Below are 12,514 nucleotides of genomic sequence, written 5' to 3'. Positions count from 1 at the left end.
ACCCAGCTCGATTTCCTGAGTTTACCCTCAATGCTCAAATGCCCCGGAGCTTAAAACCTCCTAACAGCAACCCCACCACCTCCCTTCCTCCCGATAAATAGTTATTACGGGACTGTTATACTGAGTAGCCGATCTTTGATAGGTTAAAAAGGTCCCTTGAGTGTACGGATAACAATAGAGTCACTGGTAAAACACTATGGTATATTCGCGGAAAAATCGGGTGTCTGGAGTCTTCTTATCATGGATTTAGGAATCATTCCTTAACTTCCATAACACACTAATTCCATGGATGCTTTGAGTCGGAACGGCAAGTGTTTCAGATTTAGTGGTTTTACAGGAGGGAGCTCAGCTTACAAAATTAATTCATTTTCCTTTACCAGAGTGTACGACAGTGAAAAAATAGAATCTGTAGCTTTTTGTTGAGTCTTGTTGGAGATACCTTACGGATGTAACCAATTTTCGATTGAGGGGGAGGGGGGCTGGGGTTATCTGTTAGAGTGTTGACATGTTGCATGTTAGGCTAAAATACTGTCCACTTTGAACTTTCCGCGTTATGAATTTAACAAAATACCGTGACTAAACAAAGTTACTACTAGTATTTGTGAGCACATTCAGTGCATTATCCCTCCCTATTTATTTAAGCTAGTACTGATTGAAGCTCTAATATATTTCATTTATCTTATTATTATTACTAATACTGGAACTTTCTGTTCTGCATGATCACTGAAGCAATTCAATTGCGGTCAGCTTTCGTGAACCCAAAATCAACTCTTATCATAAAGTTAACTCGAGTACTGGCACGTACAGGTTAATACTGAATCCAGCGATCGCTCCGCGGAAGGCAGTGGCCTCGTCTAGTGTAACATCAGTTACAGGTAAGCCAAGCGATGTACACACACTTAAGCGGAACTTCCAGAACTCATCACAGTTGTTACACGCAATGGAACGGGCTGTATGGAAATTTACTGAATACGCTTGGTATTAACTAAACCGAGATATCAAGATGAAGACCATTGATATCTGTTGATAACAGCTCAGTTATTATAGTGAACATAGTGTCCTCTGATAGATACAAGAAACATATATTGTTTATCCCAGAAAGAATTATTCAATGACATCATTTCTGTTCGTATATGATATACTCAAGCGATCGGTCTCATGACGAAAAGTGTTTTTAAAATATTGTGCTATTTTACTCGCATTGTAACAACATGTCAGCTGTTGTATTATCAGAACGTATTTGATTATGAACTTTACCATTATTTGAGCCTAAGTTCAAGTTCATGTGAGAGTATTCAGTGGTTGAATCTTTTTTGATCACTCCTTTTTGTCTTACAGCAACAGCAGAACCGGCGCCAGCAGGATGGAGCTTAACCAAACAGTACGAAAATATCAAATATTATGTACTTTACAGATTGTTTTTTCGGTTCATAATATTTATAGGCGATGCTTAAAATTGCCATGGGTGAATGATTTTGTAAATTGTGACGCCAACTTAAGGAATTAATTTCTTTACTATCTCTTTATTTCTCGCAAGCATGACATTCAAGAGCCTGATAATTTGTCCAGCTTTGACTTCCAAAGTTTTGCAAAAAGTAACTTTCAAAATGGAGAGATTTTCCAGTTCTCAAGGGTACCACTGATGTCTTCCCTGCTAAGTACAAATAATGTGGAAGATCGAAAGGTAAGCATGTTTCTTGCTCTAATGATCAGTCGTTCAATCTCCTAGTAGTAAAATAAAACAACAAGCTTGCACCATACAATCTTGTTAACTCAGTACAAAAACAGGATAAATACGTCAACATGACAAGTGGACCGAAACATGTCAATCTAGTCAGTTGCGTCATCAATTACTTTAGAAATTTAGTGTCTCTAAGTTGATCATTGTTGTGTAAAGCGTTTGGAATTCTGTCCTGTTGCGGAATCCAGAAAATTTCAGACCTGTTCCGTAGCACCTCAATTTAGCTCAAACAAATAGAAATTTTATTAATGATATAAATAGTAACTATAAATAAAACAAGTCCTTAGATCTCTAAGGGGTCAGTGAAAAATTGAAATGACAGTATTAAAAGAAATGAAAAGATTTCGGCAGTGATAATGTGGTATTTACACATCAGAAATTATCGTTTCGCATAATTATAAGTTATCGTGATCAATAATTCAATTGATGTTTTCGGGGAACGAAACAAGTTCTGTGAGTCTAAGGTAACCAGGTCATCTGTGTGTATGCTGTTATTAACCATGCGTGGAAAACCAGCAAGATGGCGACGGAGCAGTCTCGACAAGGCCCGCACGTTTTCGGTCAGCGGTTTACCGGATGGTCCACGCTATGGGTGGGTGAAATAAAACTGGAACCTGGAAATCCTGGTTCTCGTTTGATTGTGCGAATGCCCTCACGTTTAATAAAGGTTTCTGACTAATGCTGGTTCACCTTCCAATTTCTCCTAGAGGTCTCGATTTCTCAGTGCTATTAGAAACTAACTTACCCAAGACCCCCAGGCTTCATATTAAAACACCATCTTAAATTCAAGTGATCATCTTTTCTCGTATTCTCGTGATAGCCTCATGTAAGAAGAAATATTACCTGCTGTTACCTTACAAGTTATGCAAAAGGCAGGGACTGAGGCGGTGTATCACCCATAAATGTAATAAAAACCATAAATGTAATACCAACCATAAATTTAATAAAATTTGACAATAAATGTACTAAACTGGACAACCATAAATGTAATACGGCTTAACCATAAATGTAATAAACTGCCTATCACCTCTGAATCAAGGAGCTACAAGCCCTGCCATTCCCTTATTTCGTCAGTACAGGGTAGCCTGTTCCAGGCTCTTGAATAGTCGTGGGTGAACGAAGATGCCTTATTCCCACTCGTTTTTCCCTCGCTCGCCCGCTTCCTGGAACAGGCTACGTGCATGTACAAGGAGGACAGGGGTTCTGTACATCAATTTGGAGGAGTTATTTCCCGCAGCACCGTTTTTGCCCAGAGGCCAAACCCTATCATTGTAGTCCGAGTGGTCTAAACTAAGTGCGTTTGAGGCCGTGGAACTTGATGATGTTTAAGTCCACTTAATTGAAGTGCTGGGAGTTGATAAAGTTTCATACATTTGAAAAGCTTGAGGTCGGTTAGAGTAATTTCACAGGAAAGTGAAAAAATTCTGCGACGCCCCGGCTTCAAGCGAAAATAAAACCAAAACGGCCAAGTATTATCCCCTCCGGCTCGCACTTCTACAGTTATTTGTTCGACTCACTTAAAGACTTAGTCATTCCTTTAGAATTCATTTACCAGGGGTGGATTGGGTGGCTAGCCGCCCACCTTTTAAAGAAGCAAATAAAAATAGTATCGGACCTAAAACGAAGGCGTATCTCAGTTTCCTCAGGCACTGTTAAAGACTATTTTTCACATATGTTACAGTTTTACTGATTCGCTATCGGCTATAATAGTTATGATGTTAATACAAACCTGAATATATTTACACAATTGCTTTTGGTATTAGCTGCTATTTGAAGAGTTAACGTTGTAACAAACCAGGTTTTGTTCTGCAGTTTTGTTCAGTGTTTTATCCTTGTATGGCCCATGTGGCTGGTGGGATATCAAATATATCTGCCCTGGTTGAAAAAAGTATACCAGGACTACAACTTTGTCCAAAGCTCAGTAATATTGTTTAAAATGGTTCCACTTGCCCCATCCCTCCTGCAAGCCAGTTTTGTCCTCCCTCCAGCACTATTAAGTGATTGACTGGGTACAAAACGGAGCCATCCACTACCTCCCGCTAAAATGGCTTGAAGGACCTTTGCTAACGGACACAGGGTGCACGATTTCTCTCGATTTCTGGTAAAGAAATTGAAAATTAAATCAGGCTTATTCTCCGACATAAGGTAACGTTTGCCTGGATTTCTACCTCTTCCCTTCTTTTCGAAGTCAGAAAGTCTCAAAATGTTTTCACTTGCAAACACCTCCAGCACTTATTTTGGACGATTCGAGATCTCTTCTGGTACTGAAAGACGTAAAGACTTAACGATTTCTAAATGTGCGCACGGACATTAATGATGCCTTTTTGGGTTTTGGTCTCTGGGCCAAAACGATGCTGGAGCAACGAATCCTCCAATTTGATTTTCGGGGTCCCTGTCCTGCCTGTACGAAATAAGACAATGGCAGGGTTTGTGGCCCCTTGACTCAGAGGAAATAGGCAGTTTATTACATTTATGGTTAAGCCGTATTACAATTATGGTTGTTCAGTTAATTACATTTATGGTCAAATTTTATTACATTTATGGCTGGTGGATTTATTACATTTGTGGTTAAAAGTTATTACATTTATTGTCAGTATTACATTTATGGTCAATTTTTATTACATATATGGTTGGTATTACATTTATGGTTTTTATTACATTTATGGGTGATACAAGCGGAGAAGTATTCCCACCATGCTGTAGAAGGGACGAACAGAGAAGAGAAGGCTACGCATGAACATGCGTAGAACATAGGTGCTAGGTCAAACACAAGAAAGGAATGAAATACTTGGTTTCACCAGAAGTCATACTAGAGACTACGGTCTTCGCAATATTGCATTATTCCTCTCATCTTTTAATTATTAATAACTGTCTCAGTTTTACTGGTTTGTTGCTTTATAATTCATTATTTCGCTTTCACGCTGTAAGACAGCTGATATCCTGCTTATGTACTATTCTCTTACACCTAGAGTGCACGTTAAGGAACCTTATAAAGTTCTTCGTTACATTCGTTACCCATCGAAACCCGATCAAAATGAAACTTCTTCTCTGACGAGACGTCGTTTTCATTGTATCAGTGTCTTTCCAAAACTAGTACCAACTGTTTTTATGATCTTTTACCAGGCCTGATGCCTGGTTTTGTATAACATTTCAGATGCTTTACTGATTCGTTCCCTTTCCTTGCTTTTAAGGCGTCCTGTGCGATTTCTGTCGCCATACTTCGGTTCATGAGGGACATGGGAGAGCCAAAATTCGAAGAGGAAGACACTGAGGTATAACTCTATAACGTTAATAAAGGTTTTTGTTGTTGTTGTTGTTGTTGTTGTTGTTCTAACTTGCCATGTTCAGTATAAGGTCAAATTGACCTCTTTAGATGATCTTATTCAGCCTTTTAAATGCGAAGTTATTTAGTATATTGTGAAAACAGCTAACACATATCCACTCCATGGATGTGCCACTGCTAATTCAAAAGTTTTTTCTTTTCCTTTTTCCGTGTATACGGTGCCATCCATACTGCTTCTTACCAGCAAATAATGTTACAAAAGTGTTGGAATTCAATTTTTTTTCCAAAGATTTCAGAAACAACAGAGATTACAAGTCCGAGCAACAAAGCTTATTCATCAGGCACCACGTTCAAGAGGAAAGTTGAATCTCAAAAGGTACAACGGTGAAGTAGTGGGTCTGTAGCTCTTAAGAGATTTTCTGTAGAACGAATCTTGTATTTACGGGCTCCAGAGAAAACGAATACGTGCTCGGGCCCAGGCGCACGCTGTTTCCGCTGGACCAAACAAATAAGAGGGATGCCAGTCCATCGACGCTCAATTAGCCCACCGGCTAACATTAATTTAATGAAGCAGTCCTAGCGGATCACCCAGTGCTCACTTGTACTCATGGGTGGTGCGAGGCGTAGAGGATGGGTCAATATATACGCCTTGCCAAACAACAAAACTATCGAGCTGACCATTAGGACAACATCCTCCCCCCTTCCGCGCCCTCCTCAAAGCAATGATTACAAGAATGCTTAATGGTCACTGATATAATTTAACTGCTGCAATTTAAAGTAACAAGTTTACCCTTATCACAGTCTGTTATCTCTTTTTGCCCTGTTTCATGGAGATCGCTTTTTTTTGTCATTATCATTCCAATTATGTTCATAGTTTGTTCATAGTAACTCTCAGAGAACTTAATTGTGAGACAGTTCTTATCTTGTCGACACAAAGTTAATCAAGAGATAACAGAGTAGTAGTAATGATGATTATTTTTTCTCTGTCAGGCTCAGACGACCTTTGTGACGTCACACAATCTTCCAGCGCTAGTCATGATGAATCGCTCCACAACAAACATCGAGAAAGTACAGTTTATCGCCAGTTTTGGGATTCGTAGACCACCCTTGAGGTGAACGACATGATCAATTTAACAAATTGACGCCAGTTTTTCATGCTTCTGTCCTGTTATTGATCATGAATTTCGTGATAACATTGTCAAAGTAGTTGTGGATCCACGAGGCGATAGTCCAGTGGATCCGCAGACTACTTTGACAATGTTATGACGAAATTCATTGTCAATAACAGGACAGACGCATGAAAAACTGACGTCAATTTGTTTTTTACGATAACAAATTGTCAAATCGTCCGTTCTCGCTTGTTGACGCATCGCATAAATTATAAATTCATGTGTCTGTCCGCTTATTGACAATAAAAATTAGCAAATGAGCGCGCGAGAATTTCTGCAGTTATGGTAAAAAATTATATGGTGTAAGGATCACTTAGCTGTTTTTGTTGCTGCGTATTTGGTTGTTTGTTTGTTTGTTTGTTTGTTTGTTTGTTCTTTTTTGTTTGTCTGTTTGCTTTCCGTCTGTTTGAAGGTGCTCTGTGTTATTCTTGTTACTATTAGTAAAGTAATCTTCAAACGCCTCGCCGGATGAAAACCTAAGGGCTGACCGTTCAATTAAACTATAGCTTGCAATAGAACATGAATCCGCCGCTTGCTTCATTTTTGACATTTTGTAGTTTTCAATACTGACAATGTATCGGCAGACGGTTGTATATGTTAATTTTTTCAATCTTCCGATGCCATCGCTGATTCTTTGAACTTTTAATTATGACGAATAGCTACCAAAGGTAATTTAGCTAAATTTCTCTTTTCAGGGATGAAATATATTGCCAAATTTGCCGTCAGCTTGTAAAAAACGGTTCACAAACAAGTTTTGCACGTGGCTGGATCCTATTGGCTCTCTGTGTCGGTGTTTTCCCGCCATCAGATAAGGTAATTCGCATTTTCTTCTTGACAGAATGTAATTTTCTTCAAGTACTGAGCTGACTCCAGTGATTCTGTTTTTCAGCTGCTGAATTATCTCACAAACTTTCTGAAGCAGGGTCCTGGTCAATTTGGGGATTACTGCCATAAGATTCTGCAAAGAACTCTTCAAGTGGGTTTTAGAAAGCAGCCGCCTACAACTGTTGAACTAGAGGCAAGCAAGTTTTAGTAATTCCTTTCATATATAATGGTGCTGCATTGATTCGCACAATAAGATACATCCATTCAGGTGCAAGCTGATCATAATGCGTTGTTGGAGTGCCAAGAACATGTTGTCGCATTTATTTTCTCCTGATGAACCTACTTTATGACGTAAACATACAGACCGCGCCTTACTTTTCGGGCGTCTTAATAGCTTAACCAATTAAAGGGCCTGTGTCACGATAATATGCGCATGTACGACTTTGATTTATACTGGAAGGTCCGGTTGGAAGGTTTTCCTCAATAGATATCGTAAGAGTCAGTACTACGCACCTTCTGGGAGAACTTGGAATTTTTTTCGCGTCCCCTTGTAATAAACTATAGTGTTTGTAAGCCTAATTGTCCCGTCGTCGATCTTAGTATGGAACGAATCTCTTCGTAAACGAAGTTCCATCTTCACTCAAACAAGAAATGCTTTTAAACCCCGCCATAAAAGACAAACTGATGATTTCTTGAATACCGTTATCATTACTTCAGTCCTAGTTCCACAAGGTATTAGAAAAAGGAATTTCCTCATCAAAGCAGAGTTGAAAATTGAAACGTCAGTCAGAAAATGTAATCACTGTACCACATACATAGGAGAACCCTGTAAGTCCCCAACGTAGCCCTGTCAAAGGGAAAGAGAATGGAGCTCTCAAGGTCTCAAGTAAAAGTTATGTCGTTTTCATTTGTTGTTTTGTTTTTCATTTCTTTTCGTTGCTGCAGATCATTCAGTTACTTTGTTTAATGACGAAAGTCTATCTTTTAATTGACAGGCCGTCAAAACACAGTCACCACTCAACCTACCTGTCATCTTCATGGATGGCTCTACCAAAACATTTGAAGTGGATCCCGCCATAACATGTGCTGAACTGTGTCTGTTAATTAAAAACAAACTGGGACTCAGGGATATCTTTGGATTTTCCATTTTTATTGAAGCTTTAACTCAGGTTAGCTCAATTTATAATCAGTTTTTTATTCAGTCTAGAACGATCGAGTGAGCACTACATAGAGAGAAGTTTAAATTGAATGTTATAAAACCAAAACCCAAGTAATCAATCTGGCCAACCACAAAAAGCTGAGACAATGCAGCGAACTAAGTAAGTGTAGCCGGCGCTCAACTCCGTAAAACGCGTGCGAGCAAGTCACGAATATTGGTTTTACACTGATTGATTGAGAGATTGGCGTGTTTTTTTTTTACCGGTCACTACGCGTAGTAATAAAAAGCTAAAGTCAGTGCGCATTTCTTTTGACTTTCAAATGAAAAGTAATCCAACCATTCGGACTTGATTCTGAACTTGATTCTGAGGTCACTTTCAGTTCAACCTAAATTATCTATTTTGCAAATAGCGTCGTCATACATACATACATACATACATACATACATACATACATACATACATACATACATACATACATACATACATACATAAACTTTATTTAAGCTCGAATTTCAGAGTAGCTTGACCAGCTAATATTTCCGAGCAACAAAATATTTGACAACGAAAAATTAAAATAGTTTCCAATGTTTCTAGACCTTGTCAAGAAAACTGTATGAGGATTGTTTTCGGGTGGCATTCTGTTAGCCTGCTCGTGTGGAGTCTTTTACTGTGGGTGCAACTGATGGTTGATATGTGGCTTATTACTCGGCGCGCTTGTTGATTTCTTCTTGCAGGTGAGCAACTGGGGATGCGGAAATGAAAATGTTTTGGACGCCGTCTCTTTAGCTGAACAGTACGCATGCTCAAAAAAGCTAAGCGATCCTAATGATTGGCACTTGTTTTTACGAAAAGATTTGTTTGCACCCACGGATAATCTCAGCGGTGATAAGGTGGCCATTGATTTAATCTATCACCAGATTGTGGGAGGAATCCGCGCTGAGGAGTATATCTGCGAGGTAAGACACGAGCTCCTAAACCGTCCCCACGGGGTCCGAGTGTTAATTGTTTCTTTTCAACTGATATTTCAAGGTCCTTAACAAATTGGCTTCCGTACCCCAACTCCCTACGTTTAGTGTAAATCTCTGCATTGGAGAAATCTTTCTTTTTCGAGAATTTAACAAAGCTCAAGAGAAATGAGTCATTTATGTTGGATTATCGTGAAGCTGTTTTGCTTTTTTTTATGCAGCAGCAGCAAATGATTAGCATAATAGCCAAGCGATACTACATTGAGAATGGCCATGAAATCAAAGAAAACTTGCTCCGTCAAGTTGTTCAAGATTCGTTTCCACCATACGTGCTGACCACCATTGCAGAAGATGACCTGATAAAAAGCGTCAAGGATGCTTTTAATGCGGTAAGATTCTTTGTTATTTTATCAAGGGAAACTTTTAGCCAGTAAACAGCGCAGTTAGTAAGATTTCGTGGATACGATAATTTGAAAATAAAAATCTTTTACTCCAATATGTTGAGTCAGTCACGGCATGTCAGTCACGGCCTGTCAATGATTTACACACGTGGTTGTTAGACGCTCTATTTAGTAAATTAAAATGTCGGATACAAAATAGTTTAAAACTGAACGAAATGTCAGTCGGATACCTTCAGAGTGTTTTTACATGAGAGCTTCAGCCACCTAAAGAGCTGGTAGTCAAGATTACATTCAGTTCATATATCATCGACTGCACTTGTGCTTAAATTTGCGTTTTTCAGAAGGTTAATTGCTACTATGACGTTTGACAACGACCCCCTCTAAACTTATCCTTTGTTTTGCCGCTACTGTAGAGTTCCCGTATTCAAGAAAGATCTGTTGTTGAAGCGGTTAAAAAGGACATTGTAAACTATGCAGCAACTCACTGGTTCAAAGAATTCTCCAGAATGTTCGACGGATTTGTAGCATCAGGGCCAAACCTTCCGAAGATAGCTGTTAGACTGGCTTTCAATTCACAGGGATTGTTAGTTTTTTCATCTGAAAACCGTGACGCCTCTCAACTGCTCAGCCTGTCGTATTCCCAAATAAAGAAAGCGTCCAGTCTAAGGTACGTAGATCGCTTCCATCCTTGAATCGTCGTTATATCATTCACATTACCAAAAAAATCCTCCAGGCGTTTATCCCCACGCCCTCCCTCCCTCCCATCTTTCTGTTTTCATCATCCAACACCTCTGACTCTTGGTATGATTGCAACCCTTTGTTATTTAACGTTTTTAGTATTTTACCCTCTATGGAAGTGCTCTTATATTACAAACCGCTCTCTATTAGCTCTCTGCTCTCCAGAAGAACAAAATCATCTTATCCCGAGCACCAGGTGCAGAAGTTTATAATAAGAAAATGGGTCATAGTCTATTTACATGATCGAAAAGCTCACTATATATGCAGTTCATTTCCATGTTGACCTGCCTGTACCAGAAGCTTTTTTAAACGGAAGACACTAAAAACAGAACGCGTTTAGGCGAGGCTAGAGTAGACTTTGTAAATTAGAAGTAAATTATTCGTTTGACCGTTTCTACACCGTCTGCTATGCATTTTACACAGTTCATGAAAATGATAACAAATCAAGCCATGAAACATTATGCAACCTTTTCTATAACTCACAGCACTTTCTTGCTTTTTCTTTTCTTAGGAAAGGAATGTATCTGGACGCTGTTTTGATGTTGACTACAAGTCGTTCTACTACATACTCTTTCAGAAGTCTTCATGCTGATAATATGAATGACTTGATCAATCATTTCTTGAAATATTCCAACGGTTCAAACATTGCCGGTGTTGATGACTGACTCACCCGATCCTTCATTTTGTGATCGGTGAACTTTGCTAATTCTACGTCCTCATGAACGCGATAAGATCGAAAATTTCTTTTCAACAAGGTTGCGAGGTCTTGGAATTCTCCATTATAGGTAGTACTTCTGTCAGTAATGGTCAAGACTGTCATGGGCATAAATTCGAAAGTTAGAAGGCAAAAGATATTATTATACTTACATCGACAGAGGCCAAAGAATATAGTGCTGTTCTGTTGAAATTACAATACTAAGTCGCTTGTTAAGTATGCAAGAACTTTTGATCTCAAATGAAGACGTCACACAGACTTTTTCAAATTTGTTCTGCCCTTGTGCTGCACACAAAATCACTAAGAACTAATAGGTCTAAAAGCAATCTGCTCTACCCTCATCAGTTTACTTGACCCTCCCCTTTTTTCCGTTTAGCATCGAATGTGTTTCCTGATATTGGGTCGGTCGGTCGGATTGAAAAATAAAACCTAAAAAAAAATTCACAAGAAGTCTCTGAATAGGAGGCCCGGTACCCCAGCATTATTGCTGTGGAGCCTGGAAACAACAAGACATGAACCCAAAATCAATATGGCGGAAAAGTTGGTTGATGTCGTTGTAAAATTAAGACAACGTGGGACTAATTAAGGCGGGACTTAACCTAAAATTCTGAAAGAAATTCGAAGTTTTGTTTTTTACGGAACTCGAATCTTAAGGTATTGAAGTTTTATTTTGACAAGTACTGTTACTGTAAGTTTAAAGCTCGTTTTCTCAAAACGAGTTATTTTCGCCTTCTAGAGAAGATATCTTGAGAAGGATTTATTCAATTGAGCTAAAATTTTCAGGATTTGTTGTTTTTAGTACGTTCTGTGGGATAAGCATAGAACTTTTCCATCCAGTGCATTCTGTCAAAGTTATGTATTGAAACGTATGCTAGATTTTCTGTATCAGATTTAACTGGTCATCATTTCACGTGCTTTTAACTTTTCAAAAATCTCTATGCTTATCCCAGCAAGCTGTTTGTCTTCTTTTGTAAAATGTAAAAATTATTCCTTTTGATCAGTTCTAGTAGGAGTTATCTTTTCTCAAGTAAGCCCTGGCATTCCCCAGCAGGTGGCAGATTTAATCAGCCGGTGTCAGGTTACAATACAGTTATAGGGTACACAAATATTTTTTTCATAATCTTTGCTCTTTGATCTTTTTAAGAATGTATACTTTGCCATGGTTTGGAGTTAACTCTTAGCCACGAAAACATGTTTGAAACATGGTGTGTTTTTAAGTGTTTTTAGGTCCCACCTTAAGACAACTGTTTTACTCTATGCTGTTACTATGCTCATTTTTCAGATTAAAAAAAATATTTAAAGTGAAAAATGGTTTAACTACGTCGTTACTTTTGTTTTTGAAAATGCCAAAAATTTGGGTCGGTCGGACGACGCTAACAGGGGAAAAAATGAGGGTGGCCTAAATATCTTTTTTGGTTTTTAAGGCCCATTTCATGTATGCGCGTAGATACTTTTCGCTCCGTTTTGTTCAAAAACGTAGCATAATCCCGATATATTTTAAGATGGGAATCATAATG

General features: G+C 38.6%; 1 protein-coding gene across 2 annotated transcripts; it reads left to right on the top strand.

Annotated features, from left to right (window-relative positions):
- The first annotated feature begins 707 nt into the window (after positions 1-707).
- On the top strand, positions 708-12,306 carry LOC110066550 (myosin-VIIa-like). Of its 2 annotated transcripts, XM_089294466.1 has the most exons (13): positions 708-875; positions 1,339-1,381; positions 1,538-1,684; positions 4,933-5,013; positions 5,314-5,400; positions 6,015-6,136; positions 6,889-7,006; positions 7,083-7,211; positions 8,014-8,187; positions 8,913-9,134; positions 9,365-9,532; positions 9,958-10,211; positions 10,794-12,306. In XM_089294466.1, the coding sequence occupies exons 2-13, from the start codon at positions 1,364-1,366 to the stop codon at positions 10,945-10,947; spliced, it is 1,674 nt and encodes a 557-aa protein (XP_089150592.1). In that variant the 5' UTR covers positions 708-875; positions 1,339-1,363; the 3' UTR covers positions 10,948-12,306. The 2 variants fall into 2 exon arrangements, with proteins under 2 accessions (XP_089150592.1, XP_089150593.1); XM_089294467.1 differs by lacking the exon at positions 8,913-9,134.
- Positions 12,307-12,514: the final 208 nt, after the last annotated feature.

The sequence above is a fragment of the Orbicella faveolata genome, unplaced genomic scaffold (genome assembly GCF_042242905.1).
Source record: "Orbicella faveolata isolate gen_17 unplaced genomic scaffold, um_ofav_v1 contig_25, whole genome shotgun sequence".
Lineage (NCBI taxonomy): Eukaryota > Metazoa > Cnidaria > Anthozoa > Scleractinia > Merulinidae > Orbicella > Orbicella faveolata.
The sequence above is the reverse complement of the archived record's forward strand: the minus strand, read 5'-3'. Positions and strand labels throughout refer to the sequence as shown.

Excerpts from the sequence above, each read along its gene's own strand:
- LOC110066550 (XM_089294466.1), top strand. Across the intron at positions 6,137-6,888 it reads ATTCGTAGACCACCCTTGAG|GGATGAAATATATTGCCAAA; the intron begins GTGAACGACATG and ends TTCTCTTTTCAG. Across the intron at positions 7,007-7,082 it reads TTTTCCCGCCATCAGATAAG|CTGCTGAATTATCTCACAAA; the intron begins GTAATTCGCATT and ends TCTGTTTTTCAG.